The 25,865-nt window shown below is 40.8% G+C and overlaps 1 protein-coding gene across 1 annotated transcript; it reads left to right on the forward strand.

The window, feature by feature from the left end:
- Window positions 1–308: 308 nt before the first annotated feature.
- On the forward strand, window positions 309–2,803 carry LOC116888900 (eukaryotic peptide chain release factor GTP-binding subunit ERF3B-like). Its single transcript, XM_032890159.1, is given in 2 exon segments — window positions 309–831; window positions 833–2,803. Coding segments are annotated over 2 exon segments (1,902 nt in total). The 5' UTR covers window positions 309–492; the 3' UTR covers window positions 2,396–2,803.
- The last annotated feature ends 23,062 nt before the right edge of the window (window positions 2,804–25,865 follow it).

Genomic DNA, 25,865 nt, shown 5'->3' on the forward strand with positions numbered 1-25,865 from the left:
ATTTGTTGAATAGGAGTTTTCATTTGATGTGAAGATTTTAGAATTTTAAGTCAGGTGTATCTAAGGCTTAATCATTGGGACGTGGTCAAATTATTCTCCCAGATCGTGTAAACCAAAATAAATAGAAAATCTCGTTTTTAAAAAATGTACTTCGAGACTCAGCCTCTGGCTGAGAACTAACCGGGACAAACCTACGGGTGGCAACGAGGGGTCAATTCACCACAGGCGTTGGGTCAGGGGTGGAGGAGTCGGAAGTGATTGGGATTTGGGGTGGAGATTCGCTCGCACACTGGAGCTGAGCCTTGAGCGGCCATATCTGCCGCCGCCGCAGCTGTGAATGCAGCATCTGCGCTTAGCTGCCTTCGCGCTGCTAAGGTTCGCGTCGCTCGCCCGTGGTCCGTGGCCGTTCCTGCCTTACTACCACCGGTAGAACCCTCTCCTTCTGACCTGCCTACCTCGCTCCTTCTCCGCCGCACCCCGGCTGCTCACACCATGGATCTCGGCAGCAGCAGCGACTCGGCTCCCGACTGCTGGGATCAGGTGGACATGGAAGCCCCGGGTTCGGCTCCGAGCGGGGATGAAATCGCCCCCGCAGCCACGGCAGCGGCTGAGGCCGCGGAAGCCGAGGCCCAGCGCAGGCATCTCAGCTTGGCCTTCAGCAGTCAGCTCAACATCAACGCCAAACCTTTCGTGCCTAGCGTAAGCGCAGCGGAGTTCGTGCCGTCCTTTCTGCCAGGATCGGCCCAGCTGCCCGCCCCCACAGCCTCCAGCTGCGACGAAACCTGCATCGGTGGCGCCGCCGGGGAGCCTCAAGGTAAAAAGGATGGAATGGGGAGCACCTGTGGAACCTTCCGAAGAAGGACCTTTAGTGTCGTGGGAGGGTTCCAGTTCTGCTGTTACCATGGAACTTTCAGAACCTGTTGTAGAAAATGGAGAGGTGGAGATGGCCCTGGAAGAATCGTGGGAGCTTAAAGAAGTAAGTGAAGCAGCGCCTAAGGGTTCTTTGGGAGATGCAGGGCCCCCAGAAGAGAGTGGCAAGGAAGTGATGGAGGAGAAAGAGGAAATAAGGAAATCAAAATCTGTGGTCATACCATCAGGTGCTCCTAAGAAAGAACATGTAAATGTGGTGTTCATTGGGCATGTAGATGCCGGCAAGTCAACCATTGGAGGACAGATAATGTTTTTGACAGGAATGGTTGACAGAAGGACACTTGAGAAATACGAACGAGAAGCTAAGGAGAAGAATAGAGAGACCTGGTACTTGTCCTGGGCCTTAGATACAAACCAGGAAGAACGAGACAAGGGTAAAACAGTGGAAGTGGGCCGTGCATATTTTGAAACAGAAAAGAAACATTTCACAATCTTAGATGCCCCTGGCCACAAGAGTTTTGTCCCAAATATGATTGGTGGTGCTTCTCAAGCTGATTTAGCCGTGCTGGTCATCTCTGCCAGGAAAGGAGAATTTGAAACTGGGTTTGAAAAAGGTGGACAGACAAGAGAACATGCAATGTTGGCCAAAACAGCAGGGGTGAAATACTTAATAGTGCTGATTAATAAGATGGATGATCCCACAGTAGATTGGAGCAGTGAGCGATACGAAGAATGTAAAGAGAAACTGGTGCCCTTTTTGAAAAAAGTTGGATTCAGTCCAAAAAAGGACATTCACTTTATGCCCTGCTCAGGACTGACTGGAGCAAATATTAAAGAGCACTCTGATTTCTGTCCTTGGTACACTGGATTACCATTCATTCCATATTTGGATAGTTTGCCAAACTTCAACAGATCAATTGATGGGCCAATTAGGTTGCCCATTGTGGATAAGTACAAGGATATGGGCACTGTGGTCCTGGGAAAGCTGGAATCAGGGTCCATTTTCAAAGGCCAGCAGCTTGTAATGATGCCAAACAAGCACAGCGTGGAAGTTCTAGGAATAGTTTCCGATGATGCTGAGACTGATTTTGTAGCTCCAGGTGAAAACCTCAAAATCAGACTGAAAGGAATCGAAGAAGAAGAGATTCTTCCGGGCTTCATACTTTGTGAACCCAGTAATCTCTGCCATTCTGGACGCACATTTGATGTTCAGATAGTGATCATTGAGCACAAGTCTATCATCTGCCCAGGTTACAATGCGGTGCTTCACATTCATACGTGTATAGAGGAGGTCGAGATAACAGCCTTGATCTCCTTGGTAGACAAAAAGTCAGGAGAAAAAAGCAAGACACGGCCCCGCTTTGTGAAGCAAGATCAAGTGTGCATTGCCCGGTTAAGGACAGCAGGAACTATCTGCCTGGAGACGTTTAAAGATTTTCCTCAGATGGGTCGTTTTACTTTAAGAGATGAGGGAAAGACCATCGCGATTGGAAAAGTTCTGAAGCTGGTCCCAGAGAAGGACTAAGCAATCCATTTGATGCCTCTGCACACCATAATGTGCAAAAGAAAGATTGTTTGCAATCTACTGCCCATTCACAGAACTGTGCCCATGTTTTGCAGAGAAATTTCACAGCGAAAATCCACATTTTGTCAGCTTTCTCATGTTGAGATCTCAGTCGTGTCACTCCTGAATGCATACTCCAGTTTCCTCCCTCTATACCACTCTGCTTCCTTGGACAAATCAGTAATAGCTTTGTAAGTGGTGTGTATGTAATTGCCTACAATACTAAAAATAATATATTTTAAATTTTCCATTTTCCCTTGGGGATCTCTAGACATCCTTTGTTCTGTGCAGAACAATCAGTGTGTCAGTGTGTGTATATGTTGATGAAGACCACTAACGTGTAAATAAAACGTTCTGGTTGAAACTGCACCATTTGAAATGTGTTTGAATAATGCTTAAATTTGGATAGATTATTTTCTCAAGTAATTACATACATTTATTACTTGGGCTTAGAAAAAGATCCATTCACAGTTTAGAATGAGGAATTTGTCAAAACCACACAGATTTGTACTAAAGGAAAATTACAGGGGTGGGGTGGGGTGAGGTGGGGGGGGGTGGGGTAGGGGGTGGGGTGGGGGGGGGTGGGGGTGAGGTGGAACCTATCTTACTGCCCTTCCCAGGTAACTGTTTTCTGTGTCTAAGTTCAATTAGTAAGGGAGTTTTTCTACTTATTTGAAAATGTTTTATCTTATTTGTCTTTCATTAGGTCCTATAACATTAAGCACAGCCAAATCACATACATACTTAAGGTTTCAGAGTACATATTTCAAATAGACTCTTATCTGCGCACTGTCATTTTCAACATGCTTTGCTGTTTTTCACTGAAATTTGGAGAGTAAGACACGATGGGTACAATTACCAAAAAGGTAAATTGTTGCACCATATATCTTTTACGAAACAAAGGACTTGTCATGGGGAATGAGGAATCTGTTTCTCAGGGTTTAGGGTTCATTACAATCTCTTCTCCACACATTCTTGAGGAAAACACCAATTATCAGTTCTAAGGTAGTTAGATTTATTGCCAGAAGAATGACTTTATGACCCTCAGAACTCTCAACAGCTGGAGAATTTTCCGTCTTGGTAAGTGGGTAGTGATTTAGTGTAAGTGGTTACCTGGTGGTGTGCAGAACCAGTTTCTCTTAGGCATAGCTCTGTACTTGGGATAAGAGACTCCTTTCCTAATCACCATGGGCAAGCCGGTAGATGCAGACACGGCCTACTACAACACCTGAACCTGTGCTCAGGTAATAGCAGTGTCTTTCCATGGTTTCTTTCTTTGTGTAAAGGCAATGTCCCCTTCTCTGTGGTCTTTTCCTTTGTGCACTCATGGAACTCTTGACTTCATGTATCAGGTCGTTACTAACTGATCTTGTTAGAGTACCAACAGTATGGCTGTTCTGTGCGTCATCCACCACAGGTCAGCAGAGCACCCATCCATCAGCTAACCTAATCCTGTGATGGGTACAGTCCTTTAATGAGGAATGTGGGTGGCAGGAGTTTTGTTTAGTCTTTCATCTTAAAGAGTTCCTCCTTTTGCTTGTGTGCTAAACTTTATACAGCCACCAAACCAGGCTAGTACTTGATAAAATTTTGTCTTTTTTTTTCCCCAGAGCTGAGGACCGAACCCAGGGCCTTGCGCTTGCTAGGCGAGCACTCTACCACTGAGCTAAATCCCCGATCCCAATAAAATTTAACCTTAACAGTCACTCATTGAGGATTTCCCGATAGCCCACATTGGCTCTACTGTACTGAGCTTGTTATTGTCCTTCAGCATCCTGAGAGTTGAAATTATGGATGTAAGCCACTACATTGAGCTCTTGGCAGTCACTAAAATTTTGTTTTTAATGCTACATTAATGTCATAGTAATTTTAGTAATTTGCCAATAGTTATATATGTGTGTGTAAGTCACACATACAACACACACATACACACACCTATCAGTTGAGTAAAAGAAAAGCCAAGACAGAACTGTTTCCATTCAATCTGGGCAATTTTCAAAAACTGGTTTCTAAATGTTTGTGATAGACACATAAATTTCAGAGAAAATGTCAGAATCTTTAGAAGTTTTTTTTAGAAATTAGCTCTTTGCAATTCAGTGAGAATCATATCATTCAAGTTGGGGACACCAGAGTCTAGCTTCTTTAAGGTTGTAGATATGAGCCTGGCATTGTGACACACTGGCTTGCAATCTACGTATTTGGAAAGCTGAGGCAAGAAGATGATGTGTTCAGGGCCACCCTTGGCTACACCATGAGTTTGAGAACAGCTTGGACTACATAGTGACAGCCTGTCACAGAGATCCACCAGTAGATCTAAATATCCAGTAACATTTCTTTCTAACTTCTAGGTACTGGCCTTTATAATTATTAACATTTAATATTTTTCATCATTTCAAATTAGGACCATTTACCAGCACAGCACTAGTTTGTCTAGTATGGTAAACTAATAAAGCCATAACCAGGGGCGTGCCCTTTGACAGAGTTTCTGCTTCTCCAATTCATAGTAAATTAACTTTTAACTCTTTGATGGTTTAAAGAATCTCCCTCATAGACTCATATACTTGAACACTTGGTTCTCGGTTGGTGGTATGGTTTCGGGGAGGTTTAGGAGGCAGGGCCTTGCTGGACGTAGTATACGACAAGGCAGGGCTCAGATTCTTTATAGTCTCACCCCACCTCCAGGTGCTCTCTCTGCTTCCTGCTTGCAGTTGAGGATGTGAGCTCTCAGCTTCCTGTTCCAGTTGCCATGCCTGCTATTTGCTGCCATGCTCCCCTGCCGTGATGATCGGTTATCCCTCTGGAACCGTGAGCCTAAATAAGCCCTTCATTCTGTAAGTTGCTTCTGGTCATGGTGTTGTATCGCAGCAACAGAAAAGTAACTGATGAAGTTGGAAACCAGAGAGGAGTAGTAGAGAGTAGGCTGTTGCTGTGTAAACCATGGCCATATTTTTAGAGGAATATGGAGGACTGAAACTTTGGTTTAGAAAAGTGTTTGGAAGTTTTAAGCAGACTTTAGCAGGAGCATGGAAAACTAGTGCAGAGAGTAATTCAGAATGTAGCTGTCTGGCTCACAAGGTTTCAGAAGGGAACAACATTAGCAACTGGACTAGAGCCCATTTCTGTGCTATTTTGGCAAAGAAACTGGGTGTCTTCTGCCCTTTTCCTAAGAACTCACCTAAGGCTAAATTTTAAAAAGTAGAGCGGAAGTTCTATCCAGGAAACTGTTGCATGTGTCTAGACATTGACCTCCTTCTGACATGTTTTCCTTAAGCAGTTTCAGATCTTCCATTAAGACACTGGATCCATTTATGTTGACTCTGCTACAGAGAGAAGGCATCGTGCTTCATTCTACATCATGTGAGTTGATACCGTGTTTTTCTGCCATCTTTTTTTTTTTTTTTTTTTTTTCGGAGCTGGGGATCGAACCCAGGGCCTTGCGCTTGCTAGGCAAGCGCTCTACCGCTGAGCTACATCCCCAACCCTCTGCCATCTTTTTAAGGGTCAGTTGGTTATAGATACATAGTTATTTCTCTATGACACTGCTCTGTGTTTTTATATGCCAATACCATGCTTTATAGTTACTTCCATTTTGAATATGCAATGCATACTTCCAAACTTTGTTCTTTTTTTCCCCCCTCAAGATTACTCGGCTATTCTGGAACGTTTACATCTTTCTAGTTCTGTGGACAGTGCCACTAGCATTTTGACAGGAATTGCCTTAAATCTATAAATTATTTTGGATAATATAAATATTTTAACAATAATTTTTCTAGTTCATGAGAACTGTGGATTAATTTCTTTAGCAGAGGAAATTACAGTGCTGCATAATGCTGTGTTTGTGGCAGGATTATTGGTAATGCTTTTGCAAGTCTATGTAAAGAAAATGGGAAAAAAGAAATGTAACATGTACAGTTTGGAGAGATGAAGATTATGATTGTTAAGGAGGTTAATACCATTGAGGAGAGGCCTGCTCTGCACTTGAATAAATGGAGAGCAAGACTCCACCCAGCTAAGCTTGTGATTCTTCACTGTTCACAGAGAGCCAATGAGGCTAAGCAGTGTGTGTCAGGGTCATCCCTGCATGAAGGCCCTGAGAGGCCATTGCATCAAGTTGTGAAAATGAAGCCTGACCCCCAAGTTGTTAGTGATGTCAGAGTTGTTAGATTATCTGCCAAGGAGAGCCGCATAAATGAAGTAAATCCAGACTAATTAGATTGATGTTTCAGGTAGCAAACCTGAAAGGACAGAGCCATCTAGGTCCTTTGACATGGGACATAGAGCTACAGGATTTAGTGTTTGCCATTCTGGGTTGCCTTCCTTTGACCAATTTTTCCTTTCTATGTCCCATTTCGTCCATTTTGGAATGTTATCATTTGCCATTGTATGTTGGAAATATGCAATTTGCTTTCTTTTTAATTTACACGGAGCTACAATTTACAGATTGCCCTGAATCTTCAGAAGAGACTTTGGATGTTGGAATTTTGAGCAGTGTTGAAGCCATTAAAGACTGGGGACATGTTTATGCTTGACTGGATTCAGTTAGAATTATGATATGACCATGAGCCTGTAGAGGCCATGGAGTGGAATGTGTTGGCATGAATAAAAATATCACTCATGTATTGGAACACTTGATTCCCCACTTGGTGGTGCTGTTTTGGGATGATTAGGAGGTGGCCTTTCTGGAGGAAATGTGCCACTGGGAGCTGGTGTTGGGTGTATCACCTACTGTCAAGTTTACTCTCTCTGCTTCATATTTGTAGTAGCGTATGTGAGCTCTCAGCTTCTGGATCCGGTAGCCCTGCTTGCCTTTTGCTGCTGTGCTTCCCTGTCATGATTTCATGATGGACTTTCATCCCTCTGGAACCATGAGCCAAAATAAATCCATTTGTTTCTGTAAGTTATGTTGGTCATAATTTTTATCACTACAACATATAAATAACTGATATATTCTTTAAGAGCTTTATCTCAATATTCTGTCAATTAAGATTATATGATTTTCCCATGATTTATTGCTTGCTACATATACAACACACTCTGCATTTCAGGATTTGTTAGTATCTACCCATTGGCTTTAGCCAATAAATATTTTTATTCTCTGGAAATTTCATAAGTATGTAGAATGTATTTTGATCATATTTATCCGACCCCACCTCCCACCAAATCCCCTAATGCCCTCCTCCTCTTCTCCCTCCCAAATTCTTCTAGCAACTTCCAACCTGTTTCTCTGGATTTTATGGGAATCAGAGGAAATGTTACATGAAGAAAGGGGCAAACCTATATTCCACTGCAGCAAAGACTCAGGAAGGTTAGCAGAGGAAACCTTTAGCTGGAGACCAGCACACTGCATTTCTCGCAGAAACATTTTTCTTTGACACCTAGGAACAGTTTTCCCAGTGCTTTCCTTAACTGCTAAAGTCACTGTTCCTATTCTCAAAAGATACATCTCTCAAGTAAACCCTCTTTTCAAAGTATCCTGATTATGCTTCACTACAGTGTAATGCATTATAATAAGAATCCCAGATTTTTTTGTTTCTTTAAAAGACACAGAAAAATTAGAAGAATATGGGTTTTTTTTTTGTCTTAATCCCAGGTGTGGGATATGGGGCTGTTTCAGAGTGTCCACAGCAGCTGACTATGATTCGCTTCGTGCTCTGGCAGGGGCATGATTTTCCCAGCTGCATGCTTTCTGCAATGGTATGATATTTGGAATTCTGTGGACTTTTTAGCGGGTATAAAACTGTTAGAGCCCCAATAGGTGTGTTGTTGGGAGGTTGTTGTTCGGTTGTTGTTGGTTATTGTTGGTCATGGTTTGTTAAGTAGCTGTGTACAAAGAAGAAACAAGAAGTTAGATATCCTGATGATAAAGATAAAACTTGCCCAAAGGAACTTGATGCTCCTAATCAGCAGGAAGTCTAACAATAATGCCATCCTTTTTGACCCCTGATTTTATTCAGGGATCTCTTTCCTTTCCTCTGTATCCTTTTTTGTCTCTTATCGAGTGTTAGGGGGTTGAAAGGGTGAGAGAAAGAACCCACAAAGTAATCAAAGTCCAGCTACAAAAATCTTTTCTTGTTAAAGTTTACATATAAACACTTGACAGTACAAATAACACATATTTTACTTTTAATTGAACTATAAAATAGTGGGGATGATTAGCTTTCATGTCATACCCATGAAAAAGAAACTAACAACCACAGACTCAAGAGCAGCTGACAGAGATAGAAGCAAATACTTACACCTAACCACTGGACTGAAGTCATGGTCCCCTGTGGTTGAATTAGGGGAAGGATTGAAGAAGCTGAAAGGGAGGGCTACCTTATAGGAAGACCAGCAGTCTCAACTAACCCAGACCCTGGGGAGCTCCCAGAGACTTGAGCCACCAACCAGGAGCACACATGGGCTGGGCCGAGGCCCCTGATGCATATATAGCAGAGGAATGCCTTGTCTGGCCTCAGTCGGAGAAGATCAGCCTAATCCTTGATACTTGAGGCCCCAGGAAGTGGGAAGTCCTGGTGGGGTAAGGGACAGCACCCTCTTAGAGGCAAGAGGAAGTAAGGAATGGGTTGAGGGAGGGGAGACAGGGACACAACAACTGGAATGTAAATAAAATAATTTAAATTTTAAAAAGGCTTTAACAAATGAAAAATTATAATAAATGTTGGTTTCACTTAAAAATGTTTTATTTAAGTCCAGACACCAGGAATGGGAGAAGCTCCCAGGACCCAATGGGGATCATTAGCCAAAATACCCAACACCAGGGAAGTAGCACCTGAAGAGACAACCACCAGTAGAGAGACATGGTACCTCAGTTGAGGAAAGTGTCACTCACCCACCTCAAAATCTTTAACCCAGAATTGTTCCTGTCTAAAGGAAACACAGGAACAAAAATGGAGCACAGACTGAAGGAAAGACCATCCAGAGAATACCTGACCTTAGGATCCATCCTATCTGCAAAAACCCAAACACTATTGCTGATGCTAAGAAGTGCTTGCTGATAGGAGCTTAGTATGACTGTTCTCTGAAAGGCTCTGCCAGCATCTGACTAGGACAGATGTAGATACTCACAGCCAACCATTGAACTGATCCCGGGGACCAGTTAGGGAAAGGGCTCAAGGAGCTGAAGGGGCTTGCAACCCCATAGGAAGAACAACAATATCAACCAACCAGACCCCAGCAGAGCTCCCGGGGACTAAACCACCAACTAAAGAGTAGACATGGGGGTTGGGGATTTAGCTCAGTGGTAGAGCACTTGCCTAGCAAGTGCAAGGCCCTGGGTTTGGTCCCCAGCTTCGAAAAAAAGAAAAAAAGAAAAAGAAAAAAGAAGAAAAAGAAAAAAAAAAGAGTAGACATGGAGGGACCCATGGCTCCAGCCGCATATGTAGCAGAGGATTGCATTGTCTGGCATCAGTAGGAGGGGAGGCCCTTGGTCTGTGGAGGCTCAATGCCCCAGAGAAGGGGGATGCTAGAGGGGTGAAGGGGAGTGAGTGGGTGGGAAAGCAGCCTCTTAGAGGCAAAGGGGAGGGGGAGAGGTGTGTAGTTTGTGGAGGGGAGACTGACAGGAAAGGGGGATAGCACTTGAAATGTAAACAAATAAAATGATTAATTAAAGAATCCACACAGCTGCTACTACCTGCACAGGGATGCCCGGCAGAGAAGACTAGTGTGAGCAGGAATGAGGGGCAGATAAGAGCAGTAATGGGAGTGGATGTGCTCATAAATCAGTGTACTCACAAGGAACTGTCAAAAGATTTTATATAATAATTTCACTTAGAAGTTTTATGTCATGTATAGTTTATTATGAATATTATAAATTATAAATATTACATATGAATATAGTTTATTATAAATTTAAAAAGTAATTCATGGTTTATTTACATTAATTAACTACTTATAGTTGGACATTGACAGGAAGAAAAATTTGACTCAAGGCTACTCCTTTTTATGTGGTTTTTTTATGTGTTTTTTTTTATTAACTTGAGTATTTTTATATACATTTCTGAGTGTTATTCCTTTCCGGTTTCCGGGCAAACATCCCCTCCCCCCCTCCCCCTTCTTTATGGGTGTTCCCTCCCCACTCCTCCCCCATTTGCCCTCCCCAACAGTCTAGTTCACTGGGGGTTCAGTCTTAGCAGGACCCATGTCTTCCCCTTCCACTGGTGCTCTTACTAGGATATTCATTGCTACCTATGAGGTCAGAGTCCAGGGTCAGTCCATGTATAGTCTTTTAGGTAGTGGCTTAGTCCCTGGAAGCTCTTGGTTGCTTGGCATTGTTGTTCATATGGGGTCTCAGGCCCTTCAAGCTCTTCCAGTTCATTCTCTGATTCCTTCAACGGGGTCCCTTCTCAGTTCAGTGGTTTGCTGCTGGCATTCGCCTCTGTATTTGCTGTATTCTGGCTGTGTCTCTCAGGAGAGATCTACATCCGGCTCCTGTCGGTCTGCACTTCTTTGCTTCATCCATCTTGTCTAATTGGGTGGCTGTATATGTATGGGCCACATGTGGGGCAGGCTCTGAATGGGTGTTCCTTCAGTCTCTGTTTTAATCTTTGTCAAGGCTACTCCTTAAAAAAGTGAACTTGTCTTAGAGTTTAGAAGATGCTTCATCAAACATTTAGTGTGTGGTAATGTTCCAACACCATCGAAATCAGAGAAATGAAAGAATAAAGACCTCTGAATGAGTGTGCCATGTGATAGAAAAGGGGAGGGAGCTTTACTTGTATCCCAGAGAGAGCAGCAGCTTGTAGAATATTTAATATCCACTTCCCACACAGTTCTGTCCCACACTCTCTACTATGACAGATTGTTTATAGGAAATCTGTCTTAACTTTTTTATTGCATATCTTATGTATTTACATTTTAAATGTTATCCCTCCTCCCCCCACCCCTGTCCCATCCCCTTCCCCTTCCCCTCCCCCCTGCTTCTATGAGTGTGCTCTCCCTCCCACCTATGCACTCCCATCTCACCGCTCTAGTCTCCCATTATGGTGGGGCATTGAGCCTTGGCAGGACCAAGGGCTTCTCCTCCCGTTGGTGTCCAACAAGGCCACCCTTTGCTACATATGCAGCTGGAGCCATGGGTCCCTCCATGTGTGCTCTTTAGTTGGTGGTTTAGTCCATGGGAGCTGGGGGTTCTGGTTGATTGATATTGTTCTTATGGGGTTGCAAACCCCTTCAGCTCCTTCAGTTCTTTGTCTAAATCCTCCATTGGGGTCCCTGTGCTGAGTCCAATGGTTGGATGTGAGCATCAGCCTCTGTATTTGTCAGGTTCTGTCAGAACCTCTCAGGAGACAGCTATATCAGGCTCCTGTCAGCAAGCACTTCTTGGCATCAGCAATAGTGACTGGGTTTGATGGCTGCATGTAGGATGAGATTTCTCTTTTCTCACATTTACCTTTAAACTCATATGATTTATTTTTTAGAGTCAATGTTTATATAATGTTCATATGCTAAATTGGGTTTCAGCAAAATCCTTTTATACTCAATATTAAGTAGAATTTGCAAATGGTATTTTACATGTACCTCTTTTTGCATATGTATGTGTGCATATATGTAGGTATAATGTATGTGGAGTGTGGAGTGTGTGAGGGGTGTATATAAACGCATGTGCGCGGGAGGGCCCAAATCTGTTACAGAGCATTGCGAAGTTGCTCTTCAGTTTACTGAAGCACTGTCTCACTGAACAGAGCTTAGTGCTTCTGGCTTCCAGCTCAGCCCAGGAATCCCCTCCCTGCCTTTCAAGTTCTAAGATTATAGGCAACCAAAGTGACTGCTCAGGTTTCAACTAGGTGGTGGGAATTCCAACTCTGCACTACATGCTTGCTGAGCAAATGCTTCATTCTACTAACTTACCACCACAACCCGAATTTTACATGCATTTTTCAGTCTCCAATAAGGATACTTTCCCCCTCTCTATTCTGAATATCTTCAAAAGTTTAGGCAGTCAGGATTGAAATCTTACTCCAGTTTTTGTATGAGGAGTTTCAAAAATGAAAAAAAAAAATCTATTCGCAGTCAGACTGTTCTGTCCAGTCATGGCACTGCATCTGTCACTTGGTATACCATATACAGTACATGCGCAATTACAGATATTCTTTCTCACTTGTCACCAAGTCAGGAGTTCACTTTAGTCCCTAGTGCAGGCTCAGCCCATTCCTACTTGCTATACTGGAGTCTAACTGAACCTTTTCCCCATCAATACGTTTACATGGTAAGTGACCAATAATGACCCCCAAGAGCTTTTGCTAGCTTAACTGGCAATTCCTGAATTAAATTTTAATTAATTCAGTTTATTCTTATATTTATTTTTTCACTTTCCCTAATTCGTGGTCTTATGACATGCTAGTTTTCTTTTTTTTTTTTTTTTTTTTGAGCTGGGGATTGAACCCAGGGCCTTGCGCTTGCTAGGCAAGTGCTCTACCACTGAGCTAAATCCCCAACCCGACATGCTAGTTTTCTAAACTGTGTTTTAAATGGTTTTTGAAAGTAGTATATAAGGGAATAGGTGGAATGAAATGCATTTTTTAAATTTCCAAGTACTTCCATCCCAAGTAGTGCTAATGTCCAAATGGTTTATCCTTGTCCCTAGTGTTCAAGGCACGCTAAAAGCAAAGAAGCAAACAACCCCTGTTTGAATGGGCAGATGAAGTGCAAACATATATATTTTTCAAAGTTTTGTATTTATTGTGTGTGCGCCCATATGTGTGCATATGTAGGAGGAGGTCAGAGGGCAACTTTTGGGGATCCATTCTAACATTCACCATTGTTAAAGCAGAGTCTGGTTTCTGATGTGCAACATACTCCAGGATAGGTGGCCTGGGAGCTGCTAAATTCTCAGGCCTCTGAATCCCATGATGCTATACAAAGGATTACAGATACCCGTTTCCACATCTGACTTCTTACACGTGTTCTGTGAATCAAACTCAGGTTGTTGGCTTCCACTAGAAGCCCTTTTACCAGTCAAGCCATCTCCCTAGCCTGAAAACTTAAAAATCTCACATTCAAGGAGAAAATACAGAGGTTCTGAGCAGCAAGAGACATTAAAGAGTCCCCTGTAGCACTGTGATTGAATGTAGGTAAGACATAATATCATAATATCATGGTAGTGAGTAAAATCATGTAATGATCAATGCTTAACAGGTATTAATTCAATAATCCTTTGAAATTAAATCTAGTGTTTGTAAGTGTTCCCTGAAGGGAAGTGTTCACTCTAGAGATTTATTGGAAAAGCCCAGGAGGGTGGCTGCCTCTGCTTCAGTAAGAAGCAACAGACAACTGAGTAGAACACAAGGCTTATCTAGCATTTCTTGGTGGGGGTGGGGTGTGTTTCTTGGCTTTCCAGGGTGGCCTGGAATTGGAGGGATGATGTGGCCTGATCTTTGGGGCAAGTTCAGGGATTGGTGGCATATTTTTTTATAGGATGGTGCCTGACCACTGTCCTGTCTTAAGTCTGAGAACTGCCATTCAGCTGTTAGAAAATGACCTTAGGGAAGTCTAGGACGTGGGGCCTGGTCACTTTCCCACTTTTAGGTGCTAGAATGGCAGCTCCAGCTGTTTTAGCTTTTAGGGCCTATACGGAAGTCTGGGCCTGGTAGCTGAAGCCCCTCAGGAGGGGACCTGGCCACTTGAGTGGCTGAAGGGTTTAGCATGGCTGTCCTCAGAGACCTCCAGCTGCCAGGCACCTCCCCCAGACTAGCCAGGCATGACCCTCAACTTGAGAAGCTCCAATGGCTAGGCCCTGCCTCCAAGTGTCTTTAACAGCCAGGCCCCACTCTATAGAAAAAAACAAAAAACAAACCACCAGTCCCAGATCTTGTCCCTAAATGTGTCCACCATGAAAAGCTCTGTACACCACCTGCCACAACCAAGAAACCCTATATAAATCGTATGTTCTGCTCAGTTCTCTGCTACTTCTTGCCTGAACAGAGGCAACCACCCTCCTAGGTTTTTGCCTCCCAAGAAATCTCTAGTGTGAGGTTTGTTGAGTAGTGTGACTTTGTGGTAGTTCTTATCTTGGACTGCCAGGATATCTTTCGCATCTGAGTGGTAACACACCAAGAGTGAAATCGAAGTTCAGAACAAAAATACAATAGGAATTTCCTGACAGAATATGAGCTTTACTCCAAGGGCTAGAGATAAATGCACATCAGAATTATTTCTGTAAGACAGAAGAGAAAGCTGTGGGGGAACACAGGCAACATTAAGCTAACCCTGAGAACAGAGAGATTTACAAGCATTTCAAATTCTAAAGGATAACTGTGACGTCCCACACTGGTTTAGTGGACCACAAGATACCATGTATAATTAGAGTGTGCAGGCTTGTAACCGTTACTATGAAAGGCAAGTTCTGCTCTACAATACCCCAGACTCTGCCAGTAGCTTCTATCAGAAGAGTGGCTAGAATTAGAATGTGCTCTCTTCATGACATGACATACTTGTTCTGTATTGAGTACGCAATGACTTCTTTTTCTTTCTTTGCTAATGTTTCCCACAGTGATCTTGGCACAGGAAGAAAGTAAGGCCTTAGGGTACTGCTTATCAGCATCTTGAATAAAGCACCTACTTTGCGAACTTCTGGTTCCTCGAGTGTAACATGGAGATCAGGTAAGTCAATTGCTTTGTAGGATACTTCTTAGGACTGAATAAGACTCAAGCACAAAGAGTTCTTTGTTATAGAGTGTGGGGTAGACACGTGGCAAGTTATGCCTAATCACCATGCAGGAGTTATATGCTGGAGGTTGTATGAAAGCAGCAATTTCTTTAAAGAACACATAAAAGAGAAAAGGATGGTAGATTATAGTAGAAGATCAAAGCTGTTGCAGCAATGCAGAGGTAAATAAGCACTTCAGAGTAAATTTGGTAGCATGCTGCAGCCAAGGGTACACTGGTGTCTACGGCTCAAGCTTCAGCAGAGGGCTGTGTTGATGTCTGTGTGATGTACTGTCACCAGAGACCGAGAGGAGCTTTTTGGTATGTGCTGATGCTGCAGCCCATGCGGATGGTCATAGTCCATGCTTTCACCAGAAACCACTTAGGAACCCATGAGCTGTGCTTCTGCTGACTGTAAAGGGCAAGGAAGAACTTTTGCTGTGCTATTGATGACTGCAGATCCACAGTTGAGAACAGAGCGACATAGAAGGCATCTGTGACAACCCCATCCTCCCCCAAAGTAACAGCCTAGACAGGAAACTATCAAAGAGAACTCTTAAAAATTGTAGTAAAGATGCTGAGTGTAGCTTTCCCACAATTGATGGCTTCTGGTGGGGGTGGGGATGGGGATGGGGTGGGGGTAGGGGGGGGAGGGGTAGGGGTGGACGTGGGAAAGGACTCAGTTTTCTTTAAGGGGCTGGCCACTATGAGTTTGACCATGCTCCAGTGAGTATATGGGCAACACAAATTGGACTTGTTTTTTTTTCTTCTCTTTTTGGGTGGTGGGGAGAGATCACAAGGATAGAAGAGCAGATATAGAAAGACTGGGAAGTCAGTGAACTAGACTGTCGGGGGAGGCAATGGGGGGGAGGGTGGGGAGGAACACCCATAAGGAAGTGGGGGAAGGAAGGGGATGTTTGCCCGGAAACCGGGAAAGGGAATAACTCTCGAAATGTATATAAGAAATATTCAAGTTAATAAAAAAAAAATTCAAAAAAAAAAAAAGAAAAAAAAAAAAGAAAGACTGGGAAGTGAGTGTGATTGGGGTGCATGGTTTGAAATTCCCAAATAGTCAATAAAATGTGTTGGAAAATGGTCCAGCAGGAATATAGTATCTTGAGATACTTTTGAACAGGTGCACCAATGCAAATACACATCCTGACTTCTTACCAAGGGGAAGAAAAAAAAACCCTCAAAGTTCTGTTTATTTATTGGCTATATACTCAACTCATTTATTTGAAGATAACCTTGAAAATGCTACTGTGGCCAAGTCTAATAGCTCATCACTCTATCCCATCTACATGGGAGGTTGGGGTAGAAAAATCACAAGTTCAAGGCCTGGGCTTCAGAGTGAGTTCAAAGCCAACCTAGGTAACTAAGACTTCTGTTTGAAAATAAGTAAAAAGAGGACTATGGTTTAACTCAGTGGTACAGTATTTGTCTAACATGTGGAAGACCTAGGTTTAATCCCTCTATTAGAATCAATCAAACAGTAAGATAGTAAAACTAAATTTTGAAATTCTGTCTTCATAAGTGTGTATTGTGGCTTTAGAGAAATTGAAGAAAAAAACTAAATGTAGATATTATAAAATGATATTGTAAAATATAACGTTATAAAGACAACATGCAATCTCATATAGTTTATCAACTTATTAAATTAATATACGTGATGACTTCTGCTTCTCCAATACTAACATTTGCCCACAAGTTATTTTGCAAATAATTCTAAACACTTAAATGGAAAACTATTTTATTGTATGTCTGTAAAATATGTGGAGACTTAAAAATAAGCATAACACTATGAAAAGCAAAAATATAAATTATAAATATAAGCTCTAGGTTGTGTGCTCAATATTGTGATAGATGCTTAAATTGTCCCATCTTCAACTTTGCTTTATACATTTTCTAAAATAAATTATGCATAATATAAATCATATAGGCTTTTAATATAAAATGCTTCTTAGTGAAATCATAGTACTTGGCTGCGTACTACTTTGATTCATCATATTTTCTGATGCTTCTTAGAAGACAAAGCTAATGAATATGGGTACATCTTTGAAGAATGCATCATGATTTCATACTGATAATTTCGATTCAAATTCAGGACTCTAGGATACATACTTTAGGTCATTGAGCGTAACTTCAACATAAGCCTTTTCTGATTTTCCAAGTCCTTATTCCTGAGATACTGACAAAGTAATAAGTCGGGATGTAGCTTAAGTAGGAAATTTGTCTAATTTTCATAAAGCTTTGGTTTCTTCCAGCATCTTCCATATATGTGCTCATTAGTATTGTCTTTCAATTTATACTCAAAATTATTTTTTAGAACCACACAAGAACAGTATTAGTAAATATACCAATTCTTGCTGAATGTGATGGTATGCACCTACAGTCTTAGAACTTGGGGCAGGAGGTAGAATGATCCCAAGTTGAAATCTTGTGCTACTTAACCCGACTTATCCCAAATTCCCCACACAATTTTAAAAATAGTTTAAACTCTTGCATGGTTCTTTTGATGCTCAAGTTGTATCCCACTAGAAAGATATAGAAGAAAGATCTGTATTTTAAAATAATTTAAGATAATTTCTCTCTGATAATGTGACAAGTCAAATGCTCAATGAAATATAGTAAAATTCATTTTGGTATTCATCCATAGGCATTTTTTTTTACCCTTTAAAAAACAAATATATAGAATGGAGTTTTTTGCATTTTTCTTGGATATTATATGTATTTACATTTCAAATGTTAGCCCCTTTCCCCCTTTCCTATACCACCTCCCCTTCCCCATGCTTCTATGAGGGTGCTCCCACTCCCACCTACATACTCCAACCTCAACCCTGGCATTCCCTACTACATTAGGGAAACGAGCCTTCACAGGACCAAGGGCTTTTCCTCCCACCGATGCCCATTGAGGCCCATCCTCTGCTGCATATGTGGCTGGAGCCATGGGTCCCTCCATGTGTACTCATTGGTTGGTGGTTTAGTCCCTGGGTGCTCTGGTGGGGTCTGGTTGGTTGATATTGTTGTTCTTCCTATGGGGTTGCAAACCCCTTCAGCTTCCTCAGTCTTTTCTCTAACTCCTCCATTGGGGTCCCCATACACTCTGGAAATCAGTCTGGCAGTTCCTCAGAAAATTGGACATAATCCTACCTGAGGACCCAGCTATACCATTCCTGGGCATCTACCCAAAAGATGCTCCAATATATAACAAGGACACTTGCTCCACTATGTTCATAGCAGCCTCATTTATAATATCCAGAATGTTTATATTGTATCAAACTGAGAAATACAAAACAAAAATCAAAACAGTGATTTCCTTAATCATTTGTTCTTTTAATTTGTGCCTTATTCTCTCCCATAGGTTTGTTTGTTTCTTTCTTTCCTTTGCTAGTTTGATATGATTTGGATTCTCCCATACATGTATTATGCTAAATTTTTTCCAACTTGATATTTTTAACTTAGTATTAAATAAAGTGCTCCCCAATAAATACATAGAAAATAGTTATTTTTAGAAACCGTATAAATTATCTTATTTTGCAGTGCCTTGTATCCATAGATATTTAATCATTCTATTTTATGTGATGTATTGCTGAAATAAACATTATGTTCACATTTTTCCCATCATTTGTTTTGTTCTGAGGCTTGAGTATCAAGGACTAGAAGGTATAGGCTAGGCACTTTTTAATACATCTTTATAAGAATTTGCCATTTTGTAAATAGTGACCTTGTATTTTTAAACTTCTCAAATAATTCTGTGGATTTGCCAAGGTTGAGACTCACAGGCTTATGTAACTGTTTTTTAAGTTTGTTTGTTTTGTTATTGGAGCATAGCAACATAAAGTAAAACTAATAATTGGATATTTTGTACTGAGAGATTACAGTGTCCTAAACTTGACTTTATAATCACAGTTGCTAGCAGAGGGGTTTAGAACAAAAGAAGTATTTATTAAATATATACTGAGAATTTAAGTACATTAATATCATAGATTATTGTTTTCTTATAAAATATATTAATATAATTGCCTTTAAGTCTGACATTACATTCTCTGAAATATGCTGTATTGATACATTAATACAGCAGAAATTTTACTTTAATGTTTTGCCAATTGGTGACGGCAGTATTTTAAATGTAGAGAAATAGAAAAAAAAACAAAAAAAGGCAAAAAGTGTCTCTGGAGTTTATATTTTGGTGGAAAGAAAATAAGAGTAAAATTATATTTCCTCTTCCCAAGTGATCCAAGCTTGTATCAAGTTGACAGAAACAAACCACCACCATAACAACAAAAACCCACCACAACTGGCCTATTGTCAATCTGACACACAAACATTTCACTATTAGACTAATAATCTTTCCTTTTTCTTTCTTGTTTATCCCAAGGTCCCATGTTAATGTCACAATGTAAAACACACTATAACTTGTAAAGTTAAAGAATCCTAACACGTTGCTCCCAGAGTTGTCAACATCACATTTAGTTTTACTAGATGTAAAGTCGTACCATAATTAGAAATACCACCTTAATAATTAATATTAATATTAATATTTTATCTGAAGAAGTTGAAGAATAAGTTTGAAGTTATATACAGCATTTTGACATATTTGTGTTATTAATCCTATCCATCCATCATATTTTCTTTCATAAACTAAATATTTTATTTAAAGTAAGTGCAGTAGGAAGTCTCTCATGGAAGTCGGGATATTTTTCTTTATAAACATGATTTAAAAAGCAATACACTCATATACTAAAGTTAGAAGCATAGAAGTTTAGTTAGTTTTGATGGTAGTGTTTTGCAGGTTTCCACAATATTTATCTTAAAAAGAAGAATTCTAATTTTGGTTTTAAGTTTTTTTCCCTTTAAAAGCCTAACATGATATTTTTTTTTCTAGCTTTAATGATATAGGAGTGTGTGTGTGTGTGTGTGTGTGTGTGTGTGTGTGTGTGTGTATAATATATATATATATATATATATATATATATATATATTATATATATATTTAAAGACTGGAGAGATGGCTCAGCAGCTAAGCCAAATGATGCTCTTCCAAAGGATATAGGTTCAAGTCTCAGCACCAACATGGCTGCTCACAGCCATCTGTGACTCCAGTTCCGGGAGATTCAGTGCCCTGTTCTGGTCTCTACAGGTACTATATGCACCAGTACACAGGCACATGCAGACCATACATAGAAAATAAAAATAACCAAAAAAAATGAAAAAAATTCAGCAGTTTAAAATTTGAAGTTTTCTTTTAAAAACCCAATGTATCTTTAAAAGTCCTAAGTGTCTCAGCTGTGGGTATCTCAGAAAAGAAAGTTAAATTCTTTTTCTTGAAATGGGAAGAAATAGTGCATAGTCGGCAATAAAATTAAAAAAATCAAGTTTCAAATCTGCTCCATTTTCATTCCTGCATTCTTTTAGACAGGGAAAAGTTTAGGTCAAAAGTTTTGTTGGTGGGTTGGTGTCCTTGGTTGGGAGTCCTGCCTGGCTATAGGAGGTGGCCTTTACAGGTCCCATGTTTCCACTATTAGGTATCTCAGCTAAGGTCACCCACATTGACTCTGGGAGCCTTTCCCATCTCAGGTCTCTGGGACTTCTGAAAGATTCCCCCTACTTGCCAACCCCCTCACCCCTGGTAGCTGTAGCTTTCCATTCATTCTCCTGGCCTTCTGGGTCTCTCTCCTGTCTGTCAGAATGTCTGATCCTGCCTGCCCTCAACTCCCTCCCCCTCCTACCCACTTTGTCTCTTTAACAATTCTCACTCCAGCTAACCAACGTAAATTGTTCCTGCAAAGCAAAAGTTTCACTTCAGTGGTTCTGGTTTCTTAATGACAATGGAAACAGAAATACTCCCATGTTTCTGACATAAAACTAGCCAGCATGGAAACTGTTAGGTCCAAAGTGGGCCCCCCAAATGGCAGTGCTACTGACAGTGTTCTAAATGATAGTCTTGGCCCAGCTCGAAAACAGAAGGATTGCTACCTAAACTCAAGAGTTCTCAGAAATCATGTGATGCAGGTTTCTGTTAGTCAAGAAAAGCCATTACTTCCCTGATAGGCTCCCGAGAGCCAACAACTTTTGGCCAGGTCATCTAATGTCTGGTGAACGGAAACAAGCCTGTAACACATCAAAGTAACCATTCTAGTTTCTAGGCTGGTCTGGCTCACATGCTTCCCCCTGCCACAACCTTAAACCCCTTAAAACAGGCAAGGGTTTTCCTGCCTTTCATTGTTCTCTCTGTCTCCTGAGAGACAGTACCAGCAGTTTGAATTCCCTAATAAACCTTTCTTTTTATGGCCCTGGGTGATGTAGTTCAGTGATTCAATTATATCTTCACTTCACTTCACTTCACTTCACTTCACTTCACTTCACTTCACTTCACTTCACTTCACTTCACTTCACTTCACTAACTCCTTGACCACAGTCACTTAAACTCCAGCATAGGACTGAATCAGACCACCAAGACCAAATCTGATCTGGCTACTATGGAGAGTGGAGAATGAACCACCAAACCACTAATAATGACATCTAGAGAGCTGTTGTCTGGATAGAAGTGGGTTAGTGGTCAGAATTGAAATGAAGTCATGTTGAACATGTTAAAACTTGCCTGTAATCCTAGCACTTGGGAAGCTGAACCAGGAGTATCATAAATCTGAGGCTAGCCCAGGTATCATAGACAGACCCTGTTTTGAACAAACAAGATAGAGTTCCTTGTGGAGCACTTCCACAAATAGCTAAAAGCCAACAGCTTATATAGAAATGGTTCTTATGCATGGTAACCAGGCACTCTCTGGAAGTAGGACTCTTGGTTCCTACTTGTATTCTGCTTATAGACATTTATTTCAAACACAGGCGTTGAGACAGAGTAATGTATCCAGACTGCCTAGGGAGGGATATTCTAAAAGAGACATTTGTGCCCCTCCATTGGTTATCAGAATATTGAAAGACTGGAGCCCCTAAATTAGAATCTTCCCCATAATCTCCTGCTTGGAAAGGAAATGGATGAAGTCCTGGGATTATCCAGATGAGGAGTTTGTCCCTCAGAGACAATGTCAATTGACCTTGCAGCAGACTGACTTTGCAAGAGAGACTTGAAGGGGTCAGCAGGAGATCACAACCTGTTGAGACTGCTTAGTTATGCACATCTTTTGCTTTTGATTTAAATTCTACCCTATGTCATGGTCCAAGAAGACAGATTTGTGAGAGTCACTGCATTTCTTTGTCCCTATTCATAATTTTGCCACACTGAATCTTTTTCTGCTTCTCATTACTTTTTTTTTTTTAACGGAAAGGGTATTGAAAGCTGGAAGAGAAAAGGTCCAAAAACAGACCCACCAGAATAAAAGCTAGTTTCTCCATGGAAACTTTAAAAGATAGAAATGGCTTACAGCAATGTACTTCAGGCCCTAGAATAGCACAGATGTCAACAGGAGACTACTATATCAACAAATCTATTCACTCTAATGAAAGGAGAGAGAAAATCTTTCCATGACAAGATCATTCTAAAGCACTGTCAGCTCCAAAAAGGATACTGGAGGAAATATTTGAAACAGAAGAGAATGATAAAAAAATAATCAGTGACATCACAGAAAATAAAAAAAGATGCTAGTGCACTAGTAAGCAAATAATAACTTAGACAACATCAAACAGTACATAATCAACAGAATGACAGGAATTAACACATTTTTCAGTAACTCTGCGTATCAAGGATTGCCACTCCCCAATAAAAGGCACAGACTGAAAGATTCCAATCAGAAAACAGGACTCCTCCTTTTGCTGCCTGTAAGGAACACAATCATTACTAAAGATAGACACCATTTAGAATGAAAGCATGGCCAATGAACTATAATAAAACAGAACTAAGGGAGTAAAAACCAATATCAAAACATGGGATGAAAAAAGACCAAGCCAACACAAGTTAGAAAAGATAAAGAAGGTAACTTATCAAGATGGCATTACAATTAGATATATCCCTGAATATAGCAGTACACCCAATTTCTTAAAACTAATACTTATTTAAAGTCACAGATTAACCTCAATACAGTAATAGTTGAAAGACTCCAATACCCACCCTATCAAATAGACAGGTCATGTCTGGGGTGGGGAGAGAAAACTGAGCAAAATGACATAGATCAAATGGACTTAATATATCTATAGAACACCGTTAAAAAGTCCAAAGTTTTTCTGAGATGGGCAATCTCTTCTTTCTAACCCTTGTAAAATACAAAAGCAAATTAAGTACTTCAGTCCAAAATTAGTCATGCTAACTTTATTGCAGTCACAAAATGGGGAATGGTTGCTAAGGGTTTCATCTGAGACAAAATGCATCCCATGTCTAAGAGCACTCTGACCCTTGGCACACAGAGGACAGAAGGAAATAGTCCATACAGCAGGCTTTTCAGCCTGCAAGGAAGCTGGGATGCCTATCATCTTATTTTTTTTAAATTTTTTTACCTCCCAGTTACAGCCCTCCTTTTTTCTTTCCAGTCCCACTCTTTACTAATCCCCCATTCCCACTATCCTTTCTCCTCAGAGAAGGAGAGCTCCTCTTAAGTACTTCCCCACCCTGGGGCATCTAGTCCCAGCAGGTTCTAGGCATGATGTACTAATTTAGGATGTATAGGCTTTATGCAGCATCATCTAAGAAAAAACACATTCCCCATGTCTAGGAGTTGAATCCTAACACCAAAAGACAGTGGAAATAATCGCACAATAGATGTTTTACTCAAGTACGTACAGGAATGTACCATTCCTGCAAGATGTATCGGATTACAAAATTCCTACATATTGTGTATCTGCACTTCCTCCTTTGTCTTTGTTCTCCTGGGTATATTAAGAAAGATGTTCTATTTTATAAATATGGTTTAATGGCTGTATACTATCTTTACGTAGTCTGTGTTAATAAGATCTCAATACTTGGGGATCCCCTCTGTCCTTAAAGTGACTCAAATGCTGTTTGGATTCCCAGCCTCCTGTAGTGAAAATTCACATTGCTGACTCCAAGTCTTGTTAAATGAATTGAGCTCTGCTATTCACAGTATGTAGAACCCAAACAAAGACACTGATTGGTGAATAACCCAGTTCACCCAATGCTGCCAGATTGGGAAGTTTTGAAGGTTGGGTATCAATGGGGCTGAATTAATCTTCACATTATTGTTCTATTTATTTTTGAGACAGGGTTTCTTAGTGTCCTGGAACTCACTCAGAGCAGGCTGGCCTTGAACTCAGATCTGCTTGCCTCTGCCTCCAAAGTGCTGGGATTAAAGGCATGCAGCAGCACAACCCAGCTTAATTTTCATTTTGTTATTTGCCTCGTTTTCATTGTCTGCTTAAACAAGTATGGCATATAGTTAGTTCTTCGGCTTTACAAGAACCATTACAGTGGGTAATGCAGGTATAGCCATGGTTTACAAAAGAAAGATTTAATGGAAGTAGAAGCATTTAACAGGACCAGATTAGTGAAGTACTTAAGAAAGAAGAAAGAAAAGCAAATATGGACAGACAAACACATGGGAACATAGCAAGCCCATAGTCTCAAGAGTAGCCCATTCTAGTCTCCTTGATCATTTCCCCTGTCTTTCGTATGCCAAGGCCAGAGGCTCCAGGATGCAGTGTGTGTTTCTTACATGGCCTGCATAACAAGCCCATATGTCTTAAGAATGAACACATCCCAGCTTCCTTGATCTGGAAAGCCTGCTCTATGGACTATTTCTTTCTGTCCTTAGTGTGCCAAGCGCACTTAGATATGGAGTACAATTCTTTCTCAGACAAGGTAGCCACAATAAAAGTGCAACAAAAAAGTTACAGATCAATCTTCATGACAAACATAGGTGCAACATACTTGCAAACAGAATTCAAGAACACATCAAAAAGGTCATCATGACCAAGTTTTGAATTTATTTCAGTGAAAAGGGGATGGTTCATACATTTAATGCATAATATGTGTTATAAATTATATCAATTGACTCAAGAACATGTCAATTGACACACAAACCTGTTTGACAAAGTCCATTATACCTTCATGCTAGAAACTCAAGAGTGGAAGGAATCTATCTCAAGATAATAAGCACGACATATGACAAGCCAACATTATATTAAATGGAGAAGACTGTGGTATTTTTGTCTTGGGGGGAATGAACATCTTTCTCATTGGGCTAACTGCCACTTAGTGGTAGGGAATTCATGGCTGCTACCGTAAACTTATGCAACTATCTATGGTTGGAGCGATCATGGGCCCTAAAAGAAAACCTACTACTGTTGTTTTCCGTAACCAAAACATTTCTGACTTTATTTTAAATGCTTATTCTTATACTCACAGATAAGTGTGCCATTTATTCTTCATAAAAGAAGCTTCATTTCACTGTAGATGAAAATTATTACAGAGATCCAAAGCTGGTAAAAATGCTGACAAAATATGACCATGGAGTTCCTAGCAACCCCAACATATAATGCTCAGGCAAAATCATAGTAGAGGTGGTAAAATAATTGTAGAATCCAGCAGACCAGGATACCTGCTGCTAGGGTGTGTCGCCTTCTAGGTATGAGAGGGATGCTGTACTGATGAATTCACAACACTTTGTCTAAACCAGACCTCCACAAAATGAAAAAACTAGTCTATACACATTAAAGAGTGGAAGAATTTCACAAGCTCAACCTTTCCCCTAGATGAAGAACTACAGGCAATCAATGGCTGCAAAGAAAAGAAGAGTCTGTTTTCTTCAGGGATGACCCTAAGCTTATCCAATACCAAGTGCTTAGCCCAAAACACAATAACATACAAGTAACACTAAATAAG

The sequence above is a fragment of the Rattus rattus genome, chromosome X, assembly GCF_011064425.1.
Source record: "Rattus rattus isolate New Zealand chromosome X, Rrattus_CSIRO_v1, whole genome shotgun sequence".
Classification (NCBI taxonomy): domain Eukaryota; kingdom Metazoa; phylum Chordata; class Mammalia; order Rodentia; family Muridae; genus Rattus; species Rattus rattus.